Source organism: Drosophila hydei, unplaced genomic scaffold (assembly GCF_003285905.1).
Source record: "Drosophila hydei strain 15085-1641.00,03,60 unplaced genomic scaffold, DhydRS2 tig00008134-arrow-pilon, whole genome shotgun sequence".
In the NCBI taxonomy this organism is placed as follows: domain Eukaryota; kingdom Metazoa; phylum Arthropoda; class Insecta; order Diptera; family Drosophilidae; genus Drosophila; species Drosophila hydei.
The window spans coordinates 2395533-2420558 of NW_022045843.1; the positions used below are offsets into that span (position 1 = coordinate 2395533).

General features: G+C 40.3%; 1 protein-coding gene and 1 long non-coding RNA gene across 4 annotated transcripts in view; both read left to right on the plus strand.

Annotated features, from left to right (window-relative positions):
- Window positions 1–75, plus strand: part of LOC115483445 — a 59215-nt gene extending 59140 nt beyond the window's left edge. For all 3 annotated transcript variants that reach the window (XR_003944355.1, XR_003944356.1, XR_003944354.1), the window contains one exon: window positions 15–75. This is a non-coding gene — a long non-coding RNA (uncharacterized LOC115483445). The remainder of the gene's footprint in view (window positions 1–14) is intronic.
- On the plus strand, window positions 75–24128 carry LOC111604080 (pneumococcal serine-rich repeat protein). The gene is made up of 6 exons (XM_030225426.1): window positions 75–1074; window positions 2526–4238; window positions 22599–22761; window positions 22831–23120; window positions 23308–23511; window positions 23583–24128. Exons 1-6 carry the CDS (start codon window positions 91–93, stop codon window positions 23838–23840), a joined length of 3612 nt encoding a protein of 1203 aa, XP_030081286.1. The 5' UTR covers window positions 75–90; the 3' UTR covers window positions 23841–24128.
- The last annotated feature ends 898 nt before the right edge of the window (window positions 24129–25026 follow it).

Here is a 25026-nt window from a genome sequence, read left to right on the forward strand (position 1 = left end):
TTTACTCTTTGCAGGCTACTATGCTCGACATGTCGTTGTTGTGGCCAGCCACGGCTGAGCTGTGTTCACTGTGCCCCACCGTGAGCCAAAATGAGGCCGCCAATGGCCATGCAGTCGACTGCAGCATTGCAGCAGAATGAAACGTTGTTTCAGCAGGCGCACGTTCATGTACATGCGACGCCAGCAACGCAGCCAACGCAGATACATGCGACACAGCATCCGCTAAGCTCAACGGGGTTAGAGTTGGATACGCAACATCAACAGCAACAGCAGCAAAAGCAGACCAAACTGCCACCTTTGGAGCTGCTTGTAGAGCACAAGCTCAGCTATAGCTCAGCAGCAACATATCAGCAGCAGCAGCAGCAGCAGCAGCAACAGCATCAACAGCCACCCAAGGATCTCAGACATTCCTCACAGGCGCGCAGCGACGATTGCCTCAGAAGCTCTGCACGCGCTTCCATCTTTGATGACGCCGCTGAGAACTTCATCATTAACTTTCCGGCTGAATCATCGCTACAGCTGCAGCCGCTTTTGCCGCTGTCAGAGACGGTGCCACTGCTGACCCACATTGAGGCCACAGTAGTGGACAAGCAGCGCTCTATACGACTCAACAAGAACAGCGCCTCGCTCATCTTCACCAAGAAGGAGCTCGGACCGATCAACGGCCAACACCGACGCCAGCATCACAGCTTGTACGGCGCTGGCGAGCGTCAGCGCAAGCAGACAAAGCATCTGCCGCCCACGCGCGGTCAACAGCAGCGGCGCAGCCTTCAGCTGAATTATAACAACAATCTGGTGACCACCGCTGCATGCATCAACGCCGGCACGGCTGGCCCTAATTACGCCGCCAACGGCGGCAAGCTTGTGCCGCACAAGCATCATACACACAGTCACGGTCACGGCCAGGGTCACGGCCAAGGTCACGGTCAGGGACACAGTCACGCCGGCGTGGGGCTCACGTCGCCAACGACCAACGGCGCCAGCGCCGCTGTCTCGGCGCGAAAACAGCTCTCCTACTCCTGGTACGCGCCAGTCTATAGTGCGCTCGAGGAGGAGCTGGAGCAGGATTCGAGGGTAAGTTGAATAGTGAATAACAATCTAATATTCGTAAGACTGCTTTGATGCAAATAAAAACAGAAAAACGAGTAAATATGATTGAAATTGGCTTGGATATAAATTGATAACTATCGATACTAAATATAAGCAAGCAACCAACTAGAATTGCTGTTACCGATATATTGTAAATAGTTCCAAAGGGTTAAAGCTCATGAGGCTCTGTTCATTTTATATTCTCGTTACCATATGACCTATAGCACATAGATAAATCTTGTCTTGGATGTGATTTAGGTTAAATGTTTTTCCATTTTAATCACAGAGGGCAGAAAAACGTGATTGCTGACTGTGATTTATTGACTTTTATTACAATGCATTTAAGAAACTTGCTGCGATGCAAACTAACTGGATTTTACCGGTTTAGCTAGAAGAGATAGAGCTAGAGATAGAGATAGAGATAGAGATAGAGATAGAGCTAGACCTAGAGACAGAGATAGAGATAGAGATAGAGATAGATAGAGATAGAGATAGAGATAGAGATAGAGATAGAGATAGAGATAGAGATAGAGATAGAGATAGAGATAGAGATAGAGATAGAGATAGAGATAGAGATAGAGATAGAGATAGAGATAGAGATAGAGATAGAGATAGAGATAGAGATAGAGATAGAGATAGAGATAGAGATAGAGATAGAGATAGAGATAGAGATAGAGATAGAGATAGAGATAGAGATAGAGATAGAGATAGAGATAGAGATAGAGATAGAGATAGAGATAGATATAGATATAGAGATAGAGATAGAGATAGAGATAGAGATAGAGATAGAGATAGAGATAGAGATAGAGATAGAGATAGAGATAGAGATAGAGATAGAGATAGAGATAGAGATAGAGATAGAGATAGAGATAGAGATAGAGATAGAGATAGAGATAGAGATAGAGATAGAGATAGAGAAAGGAATAGAGATAGAAATGGAGAGATTATATCCAAATATCTGTTGCTATGGAAGCGCCCATGAGCCTTGGCAATTATTTCCATATATTATATTATTTTGCATTAGTGAAGCTAGTGAATGAAGGATGTGAGTTAAAACTAAGCTGCTCTTTAGAGCTAATACTTCTGTCTAATATAATATATGAGATCAACAAGTTATTTAAATAAGGATTGCAGGATTCAGAGTAGGAGAGGGCAAATTTAGCGAGCGACTACTATGAAATCGATTGCGGCCGACTGCAAGCTAATGAAAGAACTGTATATTAGATATATATATGTCATGGGAATTGTTTTGACATTTTTGTTTATGCATGAAATTCAAAATTCCGAGTATAACTACAAATTCGAATAAAGCAAGTTTTGATTCAGTTGTGTGAGTTAGCGAAGATTTGATCAGAAACTGCCTCGTTCATAGGCAGAGATTAATTGTTATTGAACTGTTATATATCGTTGTAACAATTTGTTTGCGCGCATTGCAGGATTCCTCGCCAATTCACAATCTGGCCAACACAAAGCATCAGACACGCGTCAGCAGCCAGCATAGTGCCACTGCCTCGCATGCCGCGCCGCAGAATAACGACTCGGACACAAACGAGACAGTTGCGCTGCTGGAGACGCAGACGCAGGCGCGCAACAAGATCAACATCATTTCGGCTAGCGACGCCGCAGCTGAGCGCAAGGCGCAGCCGACGCGCATCTCCCTCTCCCTGCCCAGCAACGCCCACAATCACAATCATTCGCTGTCCGTCAGCAGCCTCGGCCTGGGCAATGGAGCCGCCGCAGCAGCTGCAACTGGAACAGGCGCAGGCGCTGGCACAGTCACAGCTGGTGCGCCGGATGTGGAGAGCTCGTTGGGACTTACAGGCGCACAGCTACCACGGCGCCGTCGCTTCGAGAATTTCCTCAAGTCGCTGGTGGGGCTCAAGGGCAGCAGCAGTCGCGGCAGCGAAAAGGAAAAGGAACGCGAGCGTGAGCCGACGAATCAGCGACCCGCCTCTCCGGAAATACGCATTACACGAACGCCCTCGGAACAGGATGTGGTGCTGCGCGATCCCGCTGGCCGGCACCACCACCACCACCAGCAACACCACCACCATTACCAACATCAGCAGTCCACACAGCTAGCCAATGGTCATGGCAACAGTAGGCTAAGCATTAGCGGCTCAAGCAGTTCGCTGAATGTGGTGCAGCAGAAGCTGTGGCACATGATGCGACGTGAGGGCAGCGCCAGCAGCCTGCACCACGAGAAGTCACAATCGATTGTACAGTACACGGGCCTGCGCAAATGCGAAACGGTCCTGGCCCTGACACACCAGAGTCATACGCTGCATCCCATGGGCTGTGCTGATGAGACGAGCGCACGGGGCGGCAGCGGCATATTCAGTGCCGGTGGAGTGGAGCAAATACGTCCGTTGAATCGACTGCGAAACAGTGTCAACAGCATCAATGGAGCTGGCACATGTTCGAGATGCTCTAGCTTATTATCTTTGGCCGCTACCGGGTCGCGTTACTCCTTGGCCAATGGCTTTGTGCCGCGTCCCGAATCGGCATTGTCACTGAGCACACATGCCAGGCGTACAAGCGCTTGCTTTGCGGACGCTGGGGAGGATCAGCTGTCGGAGCCGACGCACATCAATGTCAATGCGCAGATACGACTGAGCAATGGCAGCAACACAGCAACAACAGCAACAGCGACACCCACGAATGCTGCTGCTGCTGCTGTTGCTGCTATTGGCTGTGGTTCACGCAAAAGTTCCGCTGGCCTGCCTAGTGTCAGCAGCCCGAGTCCGCCGTCCAATGTGACCACAGCAACGATGCACTCCAACAGCAACAGCAACAACAACAATAGCAACGGCGAAGAGCAACCGGCGACGCCCAGCAGCACAGCCTGCGGCGGCGGCGGCGGCATCGAACTGGGCGCCTTTGGCACCACCCACGCATATCCACTAACTGTCAGCTCACTGCAGTCCATGGCCAATGCCAATCAGGCGGCTCAGGCCTGCTCTGTGCGCGATGGCATCACACTGAAGCGGCGCGAAATGCTCGCCTCGGCGGATGTAACGCCGTCTGCGGGCACACCGGCCACGCCCATTCAATTTCAGCAATTCACCTGCAAGCTCTGCCTCGTCGACGTGGAGCTAGCCGCCGAATCCACAACGCTGCTGCAATGCGGCTGCCAGTTCTGCACTGAGGTAAGTCTGAACTAAACTTACATTTGACTATCTCATAAACTACAAAACTTTATTGACTCCTGGCGTTCATTTTTGATCTCACTGTACGCTAAATACATATGCCCCAAAGCTGCTTTAAGCTGGGGAAATTTATTTGCCCACCTGTAGGGGGAGGGTATGAGATATGTGCGCATCTAGCTGCATATGTTCGCTTTCTTACTAGTCTGCTGCCCGTGTGCACAGGTGAGAATTGAAAAATGAAGCCACTGCAAACGCAATATATTTCAAAGCCAAGGCAACGTTTCTCTAAGCTTAACCCGTACAAAGCAACTCAAGGAAAATAAGTATCGAATTTATTTGTAAATAGTCAAGCGAAAATGGGAGTTGGACTTTGTAGTATATAGGAAATTTAATGATTATTAAAAAAGTTGAAACTTCAACTATTTATATATGCTGATATATAGTTCTAATCAGAATCAATAGACAAATTTTTCTAGCCCTATGCAAGCCTTACTAGAGCAGACAATTTCCATTTCCAATATCAAACTTTTAAGATTTTAGTCTCACGAACGTCTTTGGAGCTACCATTATTAAATTTCTTATATATATTAAAAAAAGGCACAATTTACGCATACGCTACTCTTTGTATATCTCTCACTCACAAATACCATGGCATTAGGTTCCGGGTATTTTCTAGTCCAGCCCTCCCAGCCAAACCACGCTTTTTTGTTTGACTTGCATTTTTTAATAGCTCAACTGGGTAAATGTTTAAAGAATACTTAAACTTTTATATTTTTAAAAGCTTCTTAAGCCGAAGCCCTTGAGAGCATTATCAAATTCTAATATAAATTCTCTGCTGCTTAAGAATATTTACAATTTAGTTTGCAATTTCAATTTGCATAGGAAATTTGAGTTCTTAAATATGAAAACTTCGTTGAGCTCCATTAAAGGGTTAATGCAACAGCTGCTGCTGCTATTGCTGCTGCTGCTGTTGTTGTTGCTGCTGCTCAGGTTAAAGTAATTCAGGTAAATGCTTTTTGCAGGCAGCTCTGCTACTTCTCTGTGTCTGCCGCTTCACTTTATACAAATATGCAGCATGTAGCAACAAATTACATTTTGGGACTTGGGGCCAGAGCGGGCGTGGCGGAGTTGCTTCCCTTAAGCACTTTGCTGCACAGAATTGCATGCAGCATTTTAAATAATTGAATCAGTGCCAAAAGTGAAGCTTGCAATGATTTCGAACTGCTTGCCACATGCCGCACATGCCACACTTGAATTTAATTTCCAGTGTCTAATACAGAACATAATTTCTACTGTCCATTTTTCTTGTTGTTTTTCTTGCTCAAAATAAATAAATTAAACGTAATTGGCACGTAAGAAAGTTTACAGTAAAAAAAATTAAAGTGGTTAATTTGAGTCCTTAAAATTTTTGCAAAATATATATAAAAAAAATTGTATTATATTTTTATAAAATTAAAAAAAAGTAAATAATAAATTAAAGTATTTTATTTATTATATTTATCTGCATAAATTAAAATCAAAATTCTAATTTTTGATTGACTTTACTTAAAGTTCTTAATATACTCTATTACTTCATAGTCTTCAAAGAAATTCTTAACTAAAATTTGTAATATTTGTTGCTCGCTAAAATCCGTAAATTAAAGCCATATTTAAAATATAGCTTAAACAAATCTCATCTTAAACTTGTACTCCATACTCGAACTTAATCTTAAATTATATCAAAATATATAGCTTTAACAAAATCCATTAAAAAATTTCTACCCAGCTCAGACTGGTTTAAAAAACTCTGTATTTTAGCTATGTTATAACAATGGCGCTAAGCTTTATTGCTTTTTAAGCTGTTACAACTTGCATGGACAAATTATAATGCTCTGCCCTTCAGGGTATTTAGATAAAAAATAAAGTTTTTCTTGACTGCTGCACTAAATAAGTCTGTAGCTTGTTGTTGTTTTTGCTGCTGCTGCTGCTGCTGCTGTGGCGGTGCTAGTTGTTTATGTGCAGGTAAAATTTATTACAAACACAAACACACCCACACAAACACACATACACTTAAATAGATGTGAAACTGTCTACAGTTGCCGCTCAAACATGTCCACTGGCACTACGTGCTGCTTCCGACACGTCCTGCTGACTGCTGCTGCTGCTGCTGTTGCTGCTCTCTGACTCAGCCTCCAACTTAGACTCAGCGCTTGCCCAGTTTTAGCTACGTGCCTAATGCTAACAAATGTCACAGCGCTTACCGCCCAATCTCTCTCCCTTGCTTGCCTTGGGGGTGTCGTTTTTCGCTGCCATTTGTCACCCAAAAACTGTTGGGCATGATGTGCAGTTGTTCGCATTCAGCTGAAACTCCTTAAAGCTGAAAATGTGCTGGCATTGCACATACGCAGCGTTGGCTGCCAGCGCTTAATTGAAAATCTACACGCGCAAATTCCAATGCAAACACAATTTTTACATTCATTTCGATGTCGTCGTCGACGTCAGTTGTTTTTATGGTTGTTTATTTGTTTATCTCATAGTCTGGCTCACTATGTCGCGCAGCATATAACTGCGCTTGTTTATGATTCACTGAGTTGACAAATTCGTTTGAGCTGCCCTCCCCCACGAGCAAGCCCAGCGTAACCGAAACTAGTCGCAAGCACAAAAACAAAAACAACAAAATCGTCTAGAACAGCATAAAAATATGTAGATACTCCGCATATGATATGGAATAGCATGTCACTTTAGTGCAGCATCATCATAATTCATATATATATATATATCTGCCACCCACACGTACAGCCAAAGCAAATGGATAAGGATGTTTTTGCCTGTTCTGTGGGCTAAATGGAAAACGAATACGATTGTAGTAATGTTATTAAAGAGAAAATAGTAAACGCTGAAGTTTAAATTGAAGATAGAGAGAGAGCTGACAGTATAAATAAAACTTAAATTCGAAACAAAATTATATTGAGCCAGAGCTAATATTGATTAAAGTTAATATATTATGAGTAGACTTCTATCGCATTATATATGAGAGGCAATATACTAAGATATAAGCTTAAATTCTAAATAAAAATATATTAAAGGAAGTTTTCTGTAAACATAGATTAAGGTTAATATAGTCAAAAGATAATATAGGATCACTCTTTTATGGCATCAAGTATGAGAGATATCAAATAGTTAAAGAAATATTTTATTGCTGCAAATATGAGCTAAAAAAATATATATATAATGCAAGGAATACCCTTAAATGCATATGAATCAATATAATGATATTCAATATCAATACGTTTTTTATTTGTCTTAACTATTCGGATCATTTTTATATATAAATATTTTATATGTATATAGATATTTATATACATATATACTTCAATCAGAAACATGATATTTTCTCTCATTTGGTTTGCCAGAGATATAATAAAATATAATAAAAATTGCCTTTGATATTTTTGGCTACGCAATAAAGATAATAAATCGTTTCTTAATGAATTACGTTTTAGATTTATCGTCTTCCATTTCTTGTTTTATTGTTACTTGACTCCTTCGTTTTATATATAGATTTTAGGTTTTCACATTTATTTATAGCTTTTTGCTGACTCTCAATTTCCTTTGAATTTAATTTATTTTGTATTTTTCCCCAAAAGACTTGTGCATTATTATTTTCATTTGATATTTGATCATTTATAAATTCTTGGAACTTTCTGCAGAACATTTCAGCTCAAGTTTTATATTTTCATTTGATGATTATTTATCGACATATTTATGCATAATCATCTGTTAAAAGATAAGCTTGTCAAACTGAGTAAATGAATTTCTTAAGATTGTGAGCTGCCACTTTTTGAGCGAGAGTCCTGCACCAACATTTTGCATGGCGTGTAGCAAGAAATATCTTGATGTGCGCTGTGGTGCTCGTCATCTTGTCTGGCAGCTGTGTGGGCTGCAGGTTGTTGCGGCGGCTGCTGTTGCTCTGTTGACTGCGCATGAAAAATGGCGTTGCTTATTAAACATGCTCCAACGAATACACGGCGCCAGCGCTGATGAGGGGTTGCAGCAGCAGCAGCAGCAGCAGCTACTAAAACATGTTGAGCTTTAAACTTTGCCCTGGCAGACTTTTAGTTTTGCCTTCAGGTTGTTTTTTATACTTCAAGTGCCAAATCATATTCAATGCACACGCGCACTTAACGCACACATTAGCGTGTGTGTGGGTGCCTTTAAAAATTGTTGCACATAACATGACGTATACGTAATATTACGTATACGCAATAAAACGTTGCCAGCGATGGGGGCTGTTAAAAAGCTGAAAGCTGCTTGAGACGTTGCACAAAAGGCTGACTCGCAGCTGACTACTAAAGTGACCTGAATTTAGATGCCACCTACACACACCCACACACACATGCACACATGCACACATGCACAACAAACTCTTGTTTAGTGCAGCGGCGCCTCGCAAAGTAGGCAACTTATTGAAATTTATGCAACGCCTTCTGTATGTCTGTCTGTCTCCGTGTGTGTTAAGTGTACACAATGCCTTGGCTTTAAACCTTTGACATTTTAGCTCAGTGGCACACCTAAACATACCACACACGTCCACACACACTCCCACACACATTGCATTTGGCCTGCATTCATCTTTTCGTTAAGCTGCGCTCATTTTGCAATTTGTTCGTCGCTTTGAATTTCGCTTTTCATTAAACGCCGCAGCAATTTTTTTATTTTCTACGTTGCAAGGTACATGCATACGCATTGCCATGGCAACAACAAGAATTCTGGTCAGCACTGAGATCCTTTTGAATAGGTAAAAAACCAAAAGCGAGCAATTAAAAACAAGTGAATAAAAAACACATGTCTTTATGCGTAAAAGTGCAAATACCCTGACTTAAAATGTATATATTTATATCTAAATAATATATATATATAAATATATCTATAGATGATACTGTTAAATGGAATAAGTTTAAAGTTAATTTTTAAACAGCTCTAACTCTTGTCTTATCTACTTCTGCCACCATTTCTCATATGCTATATACCCTTAATTCCCATTTTTAAAGGGTTTCTCTTTCTCTCGCTCTACAAGCAATGACCCAGCACAAAGTCAAAGAGTTGGCTCAGCACTTGCTGCACTGCCCAGTTGTTCGTATCTCAATTTGCATTCAAAGGCAGAAAAAAATAGTAAAATGAGCAGCTCAAAGAAAATATTGGATGTGTAGTGAAACGCGCCCAACAAAGGAGCTAATATATGGCATGGGAAAAAAATAATTTAACACAAGATATACAAAGGAGTAGATAAAGCTTAGCGAATTGCACAGGTGGAAAACCAATGTAAAAAACTAAGTTTAGAATTTATAGCTACAGAATACAGAATAGAGAATTCTCTATTTGATTCGTGGTAATTATGCTGATTTCTATTAATGAGAAGTAAGGGTACTCTAGTCGGGAGTGCCTACTAAGAGATATCCTTGCGCTTGCTCTTGAGAACTGAATTGTTTAATAACACAGATAACCTTAGGCATATATCGTGGGGTTTGCCACGCCTCATACCATCCATTAAGGTCCCATTTCAATGGGCTCAGGTCCCACCAATCCAGATTTCATACATTATATTTACAAATAAAGTATTAATAAATTCAGCCAAAGATACGCCTGGCTCAAGCCCATTTAGTATTCGCTCAGTTTTGCTAAGTCTCATTATAAAATCAACATTTAAACAGTTTCTGCATCACTTCAGCAATATTCAAAGTTGCCAATGTCGCATCTCAACTAGAAGCAACAAAGTCATATTGCAGCACATTTATTTTGAGTTAAGCCACAAAGCATAAACAAACAATCGCCGCGGCATTAGCTGGCCAATTTATGAGGAAGGAAGCGTAGAGCGAGAGAGCCTAAAGTATTTTATTTTATTTACTTTGGCAAAAGCATTTAAATGCCCCCGCCCCAAACTGGAAATTGGTCAGGCCGCCCGTTGAGGCCAAGTCTGTGGCCCCAAAAGCCCGCGACAATTTACGGCATGAACTGCTGAACTGGCTTAGGAGCAAGACATTCCGGTATGGTCTCTGTCTCGCTGTCGCAATGGCAATCGCAATCGCAGTTCCAACCACCCGTCGGCTCTTCGGCGTAATTGTAGTCAACAAATATATATACTTAGTTGAAAATGACGGGCAAAACAAACGTCAAATGTCGGCTGTTTTGCGTGTAAGTGAAGCACGTGACCGGCATACGCCACAGCGCACTGAGGTTTTTCTCAACTGTTATCCGGGTTGAGGTGGCGTTGTCCGTATAAAATGCAAATGTTTACGGCTGTTCGGGCGCGAGAAACGTCGCAGCAAATGGCCTTCAACCGACTCCCGCGTCGCAGTACATACATAATGACCCAAGCTGCCCAACTTTACAAAGCCCTAATAGCCAGCTTTCATATGAATGACTCACTGATACCCTGTTGCGTGGACTAAGCAGTGTGCAAAGGCAGCAGAGCCTAATGTATATTAAATGAAATGCCTTGGCTCAACTTTGAAGTTACAACTGCATATTTATAATTAATGTAGTAGACAGATTGATATACAGAAAGGCAAGATAATCAGTTAACAGCTCACAGTTGGAGCTCATTATTAGCCATTTGCTCGATTCCTAACTGCAGGGTATACATAACAAACAAAAGCGTCCGCTGCACACCTCACAAATAAAAATGAACTGAACTTGTTGACGTTCTATTGCAGCCCCGCGCTCCGGAGCAATTGTAGACCCCGCTTTGGTCCATTCGCATGTGTTGGACATGGAAAAGCACTTCGAAAGGGCTGCAAGCAAAAGCAATTTCCGGTTGGCGGCCATTTGCTGTTTGCGCGTCATTTCCGCTGCTGCTGCTGCTGCTGCTCGTCAACCCAGACAGAGCAAGCCACGCCCCTTGCGCTGCCCCTGTCCTTGCCGCCATTCAGTTTCTTTGTTCCCTTTGGTTATCCGTGCTGCTCTTTCAGTTTGACAACAACAAACAAATTCAAATTAAAATGCGTTACGTGATTTTTGGCCACGATTTGGCGCACAAAATTTAACGTGTGGAAAATTGACAATTCCGTTGACAACTTTTCACTGTGGCACTTTTGGCTCATTTGGTATGCAGAAATCGCTGGCGTTAATGAATTGTTTTTCTATTTATATTTATTCAATTGCCCCCAAATGGAATGAGCGACTCAACTACGAGTTAGTTTTCGGCCCCAAATTAGCTGAACTAAAATCTTGTATCGAACAATCCGATGCATGTATCTCTATCTATGCCCGCATATTTGTATCTCTGTATCTGTATCTCTATCTGGTATCTGCATTGCTTTGTGTTTGTCTGTGGTTAGCCGCAGCGGAAGTGCTGTTTGGTTATTGCAACCGGATGTACAGCTGAACATGTCTGCAGCAGAGCCAGATAGACAGGCAGGTGCTCGGCAGGTGCTCGCTCACCTAACCACAGAGTCAATCGCACAGAGTGTGCGGCCCTTTAGTCTGTGTCCAGGTAGCTGTAATTGTAATTGCAGGTCAGCTTAGATAGCTCAATTTATGCCATTCTCCTTCTCACCCTCTCTACCTCTCCCTATCTCTCTCACTGCTGTTTTGGCAGAATTTTCAGTTTTTGCGAGATTAATTAAGCTTACCTGAGCTCATAATTCACTGTGCGAAGATAATCAACTGACTTATCAATGTCATGCGTGTGGGAATTATCTCTACAGGGAGTCAAAGTTTAAATTGAACTGCACAGATACGGCATTATATATGCTTAATATTTGGAAATATGTTCTTATGAGGTTTATATTAGACATTGGCCTAATTTACAGCACATTAAAGCTGTTAATTAGTGAAATATTTGTGAGATTTGTTGCGGTGAGAGCTTTTTGTTGCAGCGCATCGATTTGCTACTCCTCTTTGTACAGCAATAACTTGGCTGCATCGAGTATGCCAAGAATCTGAACATAAACTAGAGAATTTAATCAGAGAGATGAAATTAATTAAAATATATATAGAAACTATTTATATTAATGTTTGTGAAGTATGTGGGGAGTGCGTTTTAAGCTAAGCTTAAGTCGAATTCCTAGTAAGCTGTCGTTCACGATTTGCTTTTTCGAATCTTCTTTTCGAGTCACCTTTCAGGTGCTTCGTTCCCTGTAAGCATAACTGACCTGTTCAAACTTCACAGGTAGCCATTAGCGACAGCTACATTTGTCTCTCTATCTCTCTTGGATAATATCTTAGCAACAACTCTCAATCAATTTAGATAAATTTATTAATTCTAATTTAGCTCTTTTGGATCTTAAGCGAGTATTATGCAATCTCCTTTTCTAGTGATTTAACTGTTATTAGAATTCTTTAAAAAAGAAGACAGTGACAGCTAGTTGTGCCACACTCTGAGGCGATGCTGCTGTTGCATGCTACACTTTGAATTGCACTCATAAATTGCAACTTCAAATGGCATAAAGCAAAATTCTTGATGCACAACAATTTCTTTTCTTTCTTACTTATTTTGCGTTAAACTTTTAGCGGCATGTCTTGGAATTACTTGAAATGCATATTTCTGCTCATATTTGATGACATGCGCAGTTAGCTAGAGAGGCAGAGGCAGAGACAGGGGCGGGGAGCGTGGCGTAGCTAGCTAGTTGGCAGCGAAAAGTCCTGGGCTGGCGCTGAAGCTGAAGCGGGGGCTGGGACTGGGAGTTTGATGCGGCTCAAGAAACCAGAAACAAGTTGCAAACAAGCAAAAACTTTGCGAATGCGAATTGCAACAGAAACGAAACAAAGTTTTTCAATAGTTAGGGGGTGTTACAACTGGAAGAAGAGAGAAAGAGCGCCAGAGAGGAGAGGGATGGCGGCTGGATAGGTGTTTAGTGGGTTGCTGCTGCTGCTCGGAATATTTTTGGTATTTATAGTCCGACAGTCGAAAAGTTTCGCGAGCGCAAAGTTTCGCCTATAACAAAATATGAAGCGTTATCACCAACACAGAGAGCGGGCGGAAGGAAGAGAGGGAGCTGGTATGTCATGTGCAAATAGACAATGCACTCAAACACACACACACACACAGGCGAAACCGCCATGGATACATGCATTTATGTGTATATCATTGCCACATATTTGACTTTGGCTGCACTTTTGTGGCAGCTCTCTTTGACTTGTCTCAAATTGAAAAAGTTTCATTTTTTTGTGGCTCAAGCTGTGATGTGCACGTGTTTTCGCGTTTCCCTATATATGTATGTATGTATATAAATATATATATATATATTAGTAAAACAAGCTATTCTTATAATTGATTTAATAAACGAGATCAACTCACAATAGGTTGCTTCAGCTTGAAGCATTGAGTAATTTTTAAAATATTTCCAATACATATTTTTTAATATATCTAAGCCTTAGCAAGTAAATATTAAAAATATTTTCTTTATTATTAATAACGTATATACAACGTATAAAACCTCGCAAAAGCAAATAGTCTCGCTGGATGCATTAACATTTGAAAGCCTTTAGCATAGCTGCCAACATATACTGCTGTAGTAGTTATATGCCCTATTGTTTTGTGCTGCAACGCTTCAATGCACAACACGTTTCATGAAAAGCCATTTACCCAAACAGGGATTTATGAAAAGAAAACCTTTGACAATAATGCGCTGAAAAATATGCTATGAATTTTTTTCAATTCAGCTCAGTGACGTCAAAGCACCCAGCAGGGGTCAGTCAGCTTGTGTTATTCAATTGCGTTATTTGATATTGTGCTGCAATTGAATTTGCGTCACACAATCTGTCAAACATTGCTGCAAGTTACTGCAGCAACAGCAGCCAAGGCAGCAGCAGCAGCAGCAGCAGCAGCAGCAGCATAAAAGCTGCCAAATTGCATTTACACACTTTGACACCTTTAGCGTGTGGCCCGAAGGGTTGCCTGCGCGTATTTTCATTTTCATTTTCATGGCGTGTCAAATATGCACACACACAGACGCCTACACACACACCTTTTCAAATATTGTAACTGTGCATTGTGTTTATTTATTTCAATTTTATTTGCTTTAGCTTTTAGCTCTATTTCCCCCACGCTTCAGCTTTTGTAGCTGCAGCATAGAATCTTTTTTTAAATATTAAATTTACACGCACACCCTCAGTCATATACACACACATACACACACATGTGTCGCTGCTTGTTAGCAACTTCTTCGACACAATTAAAATGCATTTAAAATGTTAATTCGTTTAGCAGCGAACGAGCTCAGCATTAAATTAAATTTTGCACTCAACAAAGTTAAATTGCAAGTGCAACTTTTGACATCTAATACCCTGGAATTCTCTTAAACGTACAAACTTTTAGCCAAATGCAAATGCATAAAAGCGAGCAAGGAAACACAGTTTAGTTGTCTTTGTCTTAGGTGTTGGCAGGAGGAAAAAAATGTTAGAAAATAAATGAGAATTTAGTTTATAGATTTAAGAAAGTTTGCAAAATTATTTTACTTATTTCTTGGTAACTTACGATTTTCTAATAAATATTTATATCACAAAGAATATATATATATACATATATCTAGAGACTGCAATTATTAGTGGACTCTAAAAAAAATATATTTTAGGTGTTTAATGTAAGCATTAATTTCTATGATATTGCTCAGTTCCACCTTCGATGCCGTCTTTATCTCCTCAATCATTGCGTAGCTTCTACCTTTCATAGACCTCTTCAGATTCAAGGATTCACTGCGTCATCATTCCTGTCTGTACAAAATGTTTGCATGACAAGCGTAAAAAATGTAATTTAATTCAACGAGGGTCTAATCTGAACTGAAAGATATTCGCAGTTAATCTAAAGAATTATATGTCTTGTGCAGAGTATCTGCGCTTCGTTTGACTACAATTCTGACAATTTAACTTGTTTTCTGAAGTGAAAATGAACATTTCCCTTGACGCGTTAAAGATTGTGCAAGTGTGTGTGCATAAGAGTTGTATATATGTGGGTGTGTGTGTGTGGGTATCTCAGCTGCATGTGTGTGTCAGCTCAAAGACAGTTGAGAGCATTTGGCAACACGCAACGCAATGCGTTGACTTGATGACTTTTGACTTTTGACTTTTTGGCGCTAGTTGCGAATGCAATTGCCACAAGCAATAGAGACGCACTCAGCAAACACACACACACACACACCCCATGGGGTGTTGTCGTGACACGTGTTTTGTGCTTCCTCTTTGACAGCTGTCGACACTTGGGATAACATTTATCTGCTGATTGCACAATTGTAATGCATCTGCAATTACTCAAGTAGTTGGACAAATGCACTTTAACGACCTTCGAGTCGAATTCAATTCAGTTGTCTATGATTTGCATAAATATTTGATGCGTTCAAACATTTTGCATGCAATTTTGTTAATTTGCATAAAAACAAATGCAAATTTCTACGGTCTGGATCCAATATCGAGGCTGCGTCTAGACCGGATGCTGCGACTAAACGGAAATTAATAGCTGCTGCCTGTCGAATGGCCAGAAAAGTGAATTGAAATGAAATGGCCAAAAAAAATTGCAAAAGATAATGCCTGACTGCGAGATACGCTGTAAGTTGTGAGAGAATGTAGAAATGCAGATAAAGGGTAGATAGAGAGCGAGAGGTAACGGCGGAGAAAAGGACACAAAGAAAGAGACATTGAGAGTAATACAAGGGAGGGAGATAAAGAGATAGAGAAGTAAAGAAAAAGAGAGAGAGGGCGTAGAAGGAAGGAGAGCTACGGGGAAAGAGACGGAGAGCAAAGAAAGAGAGAGAGGAGAGCCAAGGAGAGAGAGACAGAAAGGCAAGCAATAAGGAAAGATTAGAGATAATTGTGGAGTGTCAAAAAGTTGTATCATATATTCCAGAAGAACATCCTCACAGCATGCACTGTAGAGACTGCCTGACATTCCTTTAAACATGCCCAATGCTCATTAAAAAGATATTCAGATATGTTTGCTTTCACTTACATTCTCTGTTCACTTGGCGATGCATTGAGGACAATGCTAAAGGGATTCTTAATATTTGCCAAGGGATGCTTAACAAACTCTATGCAAACGTGTAGCCGCACAGGTGCCAAAGGTGAGCTTACCCAAGGCAAAATGTTAGCATATTGGATGTATAAATATTAAGAAGCTGTCTTTCGCTGAAGATGTTTAGAGAAAGTATTGACAAAGCTGCCAGCAGGGAAGCAAATGCAGCTCTCTCTCTCTCTCTCTCTCTTTATATACTCTATTCTTATTTGGTTTGTAATTGAAATATGTTTACCTGTCAGATACAACACAGCTTTCTTTCATATTGGACTACCCTTTACAGCCTTGCCGTAGCTACAGAGTATAATTAAAAGTAATCAAGAAAGAAACTCTTGCTCTTTGTATATTTTTCATTTCATTTCAAGTGCTTAGGATAAATCAGCTTTAACCGCATAATTTATATGAAAATTGTCGGTCTGACTGGAAAGTTAATAGCGAAATGAAAGGCTGAATAAGCCGCTTAAAAAATGTATCTCAAGGATACTTTTTTGTGCAGAGTCGCCTGGACAAATAGTTGCAACGAATCGGATCGATTGCGAACAGAATTGAAATTCAATTTTTGCACAAATAACTTGTAGATACAAAGTAAATGCAGGCGAAGGTCCTGCGTATCCTTGAAGCCCCAGCTCTTGTATGACATTTCATTATTTATCCCTCTCTCTCTCTATCTCTATTCTTGAGTGTATTTAAGCGCTTCTTCAATGCTAACAACTTGTCTGCGGTTCAATTGCTTCGAAACATCATTAAATTTGCAGAGCTTGCCACCAGCTCGTGGCATGCAACATATGTGTGGCATGCGCTTTGTTTTATCACACACGCACACCTTCATAGATACTGTAACAACATTGTTGTGTTTTTGTTATGGCTCGCTTTCAATCAGAACTGCTTTTACAACAATTGCAACGTGAGCTAAGCGGATTCTCTCTGCGTCTCTGCAATATCCTATGCGAGGACAATGTTGCCTGTCAGCTCCTGTTGTTTCTGTCGCTTATTGGATTGACTTGAAAGCCTCCAAGGTATAGCGCAAAATCAACAACAACAGCAGAAGCCACACAATGGATTTGGGCGGGCCAACGGGGCGGATGAAGCATAAACTATTTCGCAGCGCACTGATCTGGAAATATTTGTAAAGAATTCGAAGTGAAAGTAGAAATTGAAATTGAAATGCGATTTTAAAGGACCAAGCAGAGCAGACTCTTCAAATTTTTAGTAAGATAATGGAGAGAAGCTAGAATAATGCGAAAATATTAAAGGGCAAAAGTGAAAAGTTGATTAAATTCACCTTTTCACAACCATTACTCAGTTAATTCATTAGATACTAATTCCAAGACCATCCTCTAACATCTTCTTAGAAAGAGAAATATATCTATATATAACGGATTCCTATTACATTCAGCCATCTCAAGTCCTTGAGCTAATTTATTTAGTATTGTCTCCTGGTCAGTTTTCTAGCACAATTTATCAATCTGAGCTGAATGCTGTCACGTGCAAATCGGACTAATTAAATCAAGTTGCAAAAGATTTTTAATGCGCATTAAAACTTGACGTAAAAGTGGCGTAAGCGTTAACATTAACGTTAGCGTGACGTTAACGTAATGATTGCCATAAATTTGCATTTATGGTGAGCTGGCAAGCAATTCATTTGGTGGTCATAGAGCAAGAGAGAGATAGGCAGAGTGAGAGAGAGAGAGGAGGCAGAGTGAGAGGCAGTTCCTGCTGGACCTGACTGCTGATGCTGCGATGCTGATGCTGTCATATGACGCGTCGCATCGCGTCGTCTGCTGATGGGCGAATCGAGCGAGTCGCCTGGGCATATTAATTAAAGTGTCGCTGCTAATGAGTTAGATTAAAGTGAACAGGACGCAGCAGACACAGGCTAACTACATAGTGTGCTACGTGTATGTGGGCGTAATTGGCTGCAGCATACAATCGAAGCCAGGCTTACGTGTGTGTGCGTATAATTTGCTGGGCATTCATTATGCTTTTTATGCACGTCAGACGACGATGCCAACAACAAGGACTACACAAGGTCCTTTAATGCCCAGCGCTGCGCAGCGGAGCTTAACGTGCCTGCAATTACCAGCAGCATTTACTACAATGGCTCTGGCCCAAGCAATTTGCGTCTCTGATTTGACGCGTTAAACGCATCATAAATAAAAGATATATATATGTAAAAGATATATATATATATATATATTTTCAGCTCCCATTCAAGCGAAAAGTATGCCAACATAAATTTCATTTCGATTTGCTGCTAATTTGAACTTTTGCTTTCATGTTGAGGCCTTTCTTCGTGCGGTCTGCTTTCTGGTCTGTGAATAATTTAAATTGCAAAACTTCAGCGCAGCGAAAATCTGAATTCTTTAATAAACGTGCCTAGACGAAAGTGGCTTTATGGCCAAAGTACTATTATTATTGTTCAGCCTTAACACAATTGTGAAATGAAATCGCATTGGTTTCAATTGTAATTTCAAGCACATTAAAAATGTTAAAGAAATTCTTTCAAAATACGCTTCATCTGTGAAAAGGCTTTTGCGGCATTTCACGTGGAGCGTGGAACAATAAATCTGTTTTTCCCGCATTTTCCTGGAACATTACAAGGCCTTAAAGTCGCTCAACAGCAGCGTGTGGCCTATATATATAAAATTGACCTTAATGTAAATTTATATTTACTTTAAAGCATTTTGCTGCTGCTAGTTTGACAGTAGAAGGTTGTAATTATTTTTGCTTTAATATTAGAATTGCATTCGATATTTTCTTAACATTTTAGCGGACTTTAATGAAAACATTTTATATAATTCGCTGGGAAAGCGCAATTGTCTTAGCCATAGAGTAATCAGCAATAATTAGCGTAACAAGAGCATCTTAAAAGTACTGCGAGTCATTGAAGGGCTCATATTTCCCTTGTCACATGCACCATATTTGCACCTGTGCACGTGCATGCGATGCTTACACCTGTGTTTTATACTTTAAGCCATGCTTCAGAGTAGTAACTGTTTTTGCTACTCATAACTATGTATGTGTATCGTAGGTACTATTCTTATTTATGGCAGGTGCTTATGTTTGAACAAAATAATTACTTTAGTCTGCATATGTCTATAATCCTCTATATGCTACCTATATAATTCAGTATTCACTTTTGGGAATTTCTTTCGTCTTTTCAATTCACTTTAAGCCAGTTTTATGTGTTAGCTTTTAGCTTAATAAATATTTGCACTGGTCACATTCCAAATATAAATATCCTGTTTATATGAAATTGTTTATATTTATATGTATAACTGTATAAATGTAATACAAGCGTTAACAAATGTTATTTTTATTGCCAAAATGTTGTGTGTCATAAAGGCAGACGCGCAAACGGCAACACAGCGATAAAAAGCCATGAACTGTGCGGCATGTAAAGGCACTTTTAAATAAAAACCATATATCAGTTGGGCACCCACACACATACACACACGCACGCAGTGGGACAAAAAGTTTGTGCCGTCTGCTGCGGCTGCCACTGATAAAAAATGTTCCCCATGCAAATGCTAACTTTGTCAATTTTTATTTGTTTATTTCGTTTCAATTCCCCAGCTATGCATCTCTCTCTATCTCTATTCCTCTCTCTCGCTCTCTGTCTGCCCTTTTATAGGTATTGTAAGCACTTCCCATTTTATTTTTTTTTTGGCCTGGCCCGCATTGCGTAAAGTGCTTTATGAGCACAGACGGAAATTTGCCAAGTGCCGTTATTAATACTAATATTTTGTGTATATGTGAGTGTGTGCGTGTGCGTTTATTGTGGCATTTGGCTTTTAATGGCCCACACAATTGAGCGCTCCGAAAACTGTTGACATGACGAAAGGTTGCCAAGGATCTCCGCCAAAGCCTTTTGTAGCACTCGCAACATTTTGACTCCGCTGAATGGTCGAACATTAACTGAGCTCAGCTCCCGCCGCAACAAATGCTCAAATGCTCTCAATTTCACTTAGGCAGCTTAATTTGCAGCACGCCGCAGCAGCAAGTGGGGCGCACAGAGTTTCGGTTGCTTAATTTACCAGCAATTAACTTCTTTTCTTTTTGTAGCTCACAAAACGAAAATTGTTTCATTTGTTATAGTCCCAACAGGTTGGCCCAGTAAATAGCCAATTTAAGTTGAAAGATGAATTTTCCTGTTTGTATTTATTTTTGAAATTGAAAGAGTTTTTTGCAACTTGCTGAAATTGATTTTACATGTGTAAACATAAATGAAAATAATACAAAAAAAATTATAATATAATAATAAAAAAAAATTATAATTAAATATTAAATATTATTCCGCTTTTGCCAAGTGAAAGAAGTAACAATTTATACAGATATTGTTAAGTTTGAACTCTTTGCCTAGCTCGAGAGGCACAAGTTTTGATAATCGTAGTGCATCGTCCGTAATTATTCTCTTTACCAGTTTATTTTCGGTTTGTGTGCCTCTCTTTTGTAATATATTCTGTGTAATATTAATTGTAATTTTGTCGGTGGGCTCTTTATGAAGCACTCAAATGAAAACATATATATTTGCGGTCCTATTTAGTAGGAATAATAAAAATAGTCGCTGGCGCTGCAAGCCAACAGGCTGCGGCTCACTTTTCCATATAAATTGCACAAGAGAGTTGCAACTGCTGGCCCGCAGGCCACTAAATTGTGGCAACAGCTGCCGATGTTGCTGCTGCTGCATATTCATTTCGGCAAGCTTTGTGCAGCTTATGCCACGGCTGTGGCTGTGGCTGCAGCCGAGCTGAGGCATAGGCAGTGTCGCGCTGGCAATGGCCCTGGCCGCACGAGTCTGACTGATGGCCAGGTAAATTCCATGGCCAGCGTCAAGCTGCCTACGGATTAAGCGAAATATGCAGCAACGGGATTTCAACTGATGGACGCGATTAAAAATATGATGCGACTGCTGCACCAGCTTTAACAACAACAACAACAAACGCTGTCATTTTGTCTGCATTATGGAAAATGTCAATGCGGAAAATCCGCAACAAATGGCTTTCCTTTTATATATAATTTTTTAGTGTTGCAATGTGGCACGCAAATTAAATTGCTGCCTGCACTTTAGCTGATGCTATTAAGCTGCTTAGCTTGATCAAAAGTGCAAAGCAATTTCAATGCAAAACGCATATTTCCCGCGACGCACAAATGTATGCTACACTTTTTAATATGCAACGGAAAATATGTATAATTTATTAAATAATAATTTATATGTCAAGTGAAGCAGGCAATGGTTTTAATATGTATGATATATGACAGAATTTTAATTTAATTAATTTAAGAATATATTAAGTATATTAAGTATGCTTGATATGCGGTGCAACTAAGTGAACAAATCGACACTTTTTTCATTGTAATAATGAAGCAAAATATAAAGTTTTTATGAATAATATTATGCTATACATATGTATATAATTGTAGGTATTTATTTATATACATTTGTTATTATTAGATATGTTAGATTATTTTTGTTAGAATTCAAATGCAATTCTGAAAATAAGAATATTTATATCTATTAAAGCAGGCTCAGCTACTTCTCTGAAATCAGCTGTTTATATAGATATATGTAGACTTTAGCATAGATATGAACAGTGTCGGCTGTGTCAGCCATGCATATATATTACCTTATCGTCTCTAAAATAAGACAAATATTATTTTAAATATATATTTAAGATTCCTTCAGCTATTCGCAAGCCACTTGACACTCTAATTTGCTCGTTTTTTATAGGGTATTCAAGTGCTTGGTGCATTTAGCATTTAGAAGTTTCCGTTTTCCGTTAGCAATTTCATTACTTTAATGCGCAAGAGGCGAACAGCAGAAGCTGCATATATATATATCGGGCACGGAACTTGGGGCAGATGGGCAGCCGGAGCCGACCAAGCGAGCCGAGTCGAGCGGGCAAAGTTTTTAAATCTTTATTTATACAGCTTCCGCAGAGCATTTTGTCCTTGTTGAAAGTTTGTGGCTACCAATGTGTATTATGAGGTGGTGTGTGTGTGTGCTGTGGGTGCTTAAAAATGAAATAATTTTGACAGCCACACTTTTGCGGCTGCCAATGCAAAAAGCAGGCAACAGCATTTACAAAATGCCTTGACAAAAGTTTTGCCCAAGGGTCATACACACACACAGACACGCACACAATGCGAAGCTGTGAAAAGGGTGACTGTAAGAGGAGCTTGTTGGTCTCGTTGTATGAGTATTTGGTTGCTATAGAGCTAATGGAATTGAGTTGGAGCCAGCTCAAAGCGGATTATACTGCGCTGCATGCCAAATTGTTTAGTTTTTGCGCCAGCAACTGAAACAACTAAATGAAACTTTCGCCCCACCCCTGCCATCAATAATAACCCCTACTTGTTTCTGCTTCGATTTGCAGTGCATGCGCGCCTATGTGGACTTTGAGATAACCGAAGGCGCCTACGAGATCTCCTGCCCCGATGCCAAATGTCCCGCCCAGGGCGCCATCTCGCTGCCCGAAATCGCGAACCTAACCACAACGAACTTGCTAAAGAAACATCATCGTTATCGCCTAAACCGAGGTACGTGTCGTTGCCTAATCCCTTGCCTAATCGAAATACATTTATCAACCGCTCTGCTCTCTATTATAGAAATCGAATTGGATAAGACGCGCACCTGGTGCCCACGTGCCGGCTGCGAGACAATTTGCATGGTGGGCACAGCAACTACAGCTACAGCTACGGCTACGGCCACTGCCACGGCCACCACGGCAAATGGCACTACGACTGGGCTAGCAGGCAGCGCCATTTGCCAAATGGATGAATCGCCATCAACATCCCAGAGCTACACACCACAACAGGATAGCGCGCAACCACTGCTCTCCATATCGGTGCATTGTCCCTCCTGCAAGGATGAGTTCTGTGCTCTCTGCAAAAAGGCGGTAAGTTGGAAATAACATGGTCGAGCTTAAGCACAGCTTACGCAGAAAGGGCCAGTTCTTATGAACTTCTATCTATATCGGCTATAAAGTTCAGGCCCCAACTTGTTTGCCTTTCGTATGGCGTTTTGCATCTGACCCAATCTTGAAGCTATCAATTAATTAACGTTGCGGCTTTTACCTTTGACAGTATCATCCAAACATAAGCTGTGAGGAATTCGGACGTCGTTTGATTGCTGATGGCCAGGATGATATTGGCATACCATTCGATAACGAGCTCATCAAATGCTGCCCGATGTGCGCGGTGCCCATTGAGAAGGACGAAGGCTGTGCCCAGATGATGTGCAAGCGGTGCAAGCACGTCTTCTGCTGGTACTGTCTGGCCAGTCTCGATGTGAGTACACCACATGCATTAATTGTCAGCTGTTGTTTGTGAGGCTAATGAATGCATTCGCTTATTCGCAGGATGACTTTCTGTTGCGGCACTACGACAAGGGACCGTGCAAGAACAAATTGGGTCACTCTCGTGCCTCTGTCGTCTGGCATCGTGCTCAAGTTATTGGCATATTTGCCGGCTTTGGCATTTTGCTGCTGGTGGCATCGCCGCTGCTGCTGCTTGCTGCGCCGTGCATCATTTGCTGCAAGTGCCGCGGCTGCAGCGGCTCCAAGATTGATGAGGTGGACGCCGAGCTAGAGGAGGAGGTTACCGCACTGCAGGGCTAGCTTCTGATTGATAGTCGTTTAAAATTGTGTATAACCAACTCACTTTAGCTGTCCGCTGCCCGCTGCTCCCACTTTTCCAACAACCCGACGAGTTATATTCTTTTCTATTTTTTTTTTTATTTAACATGCGACATATATTGTTATTGACAAGCCGTTTAAATTTATTTTAATTGTATGCATTGTATAGTATGTGTTAACTAAATTGTGATATTTACAGTGATTCGATTTATAATTGAATCGAAAATTTGTTGAACCTATACAGAGAAAAAAGCGCGCCTTTGATTGATTTCTTGTTTTAGGTTTCGTGTCGATTTCTTTACATATATATACGCCGCTACCTGTGCTCGCGTATATGTATGCGTATCCGTATATATATATATATATATATATATATATGTATATGTAATGTATGTAAATCTATCTATTGTTTTATTTTTGTCCATTCAAGAAGATTGTATACATTGTGTAAGCCCAAACAACATTTTAGCGCGTAAGTTAGCCTAAATCTACTAGCCCACTCTAGCATTTTACGTATATAACTCTCATATATTTCGAAATGTGCTGCTTTTATATCAAAACCACACATACACACACATGCCCACACCCACACCCACACATACGACCTTTTTCTCAAGTATTACGGAATACCACACAAATATCGAATCCAAGTAATCAGCGTAAAATGTTAATTGATTTAAAATGTTTGTGCATCTGCTTGAAAATGCTTTTAACTACTTATATAAATAAATAAACAAAACACAAGAAAAATTAATTGAAACAACAAATTGCTGCTGAAACCTATGTACGTACATATAAGAAAAGGTTTTGATCGATGTAAATTATTAAAATACTTATTTAATGCATATATATATATAAAAAAAAAAATATATATATATATATATATATATATATATATATATATATATATATATATATATATGCGTGTATATTAAAAACAATGTTTAAATTCTACTCTTAATGTGAGCAACTACCGCGTATGCTGTTTAAAATAAAATGTTAAAAAATTAAAAATTCTGCCATTTACTCTTTGTCAGCATGTCATTTAAAAACGCGCCTTAGCTATCGAGAGTGTTATATCGATATATTTTGTTTTGGGGTGACCATGCATAGGCAATTTACGTATTCAGCGTTGTATTCTATTGTATTATCGTTTTGGTAACAAGCT

Bases quoted from the DNA above. Each gene is read 5' to 3' on its own strand.
- LOC111604080 (XM_030225426.1), top strand. From the start codon at position 91: ATGAGGCCGCCAATGGCCATGCAGTCGACTGCAGCATTGCAGCAGAAT. The intron at 4,239-22,598 runs GTAAGTCTGAAC...TTCGATTTGCAG, and splicing joins GCTGCCAGTTCTGCACTGAG to TGCATGCGCGCCTATGTGGA. The intron at 23,512-23,582 runs GTGAGTACACCA...GCTTATTCGCAG, and splicing joins ACTGTCTGGCCAGTCTCGAT to GATGACTTTCTGTTGCGGCA.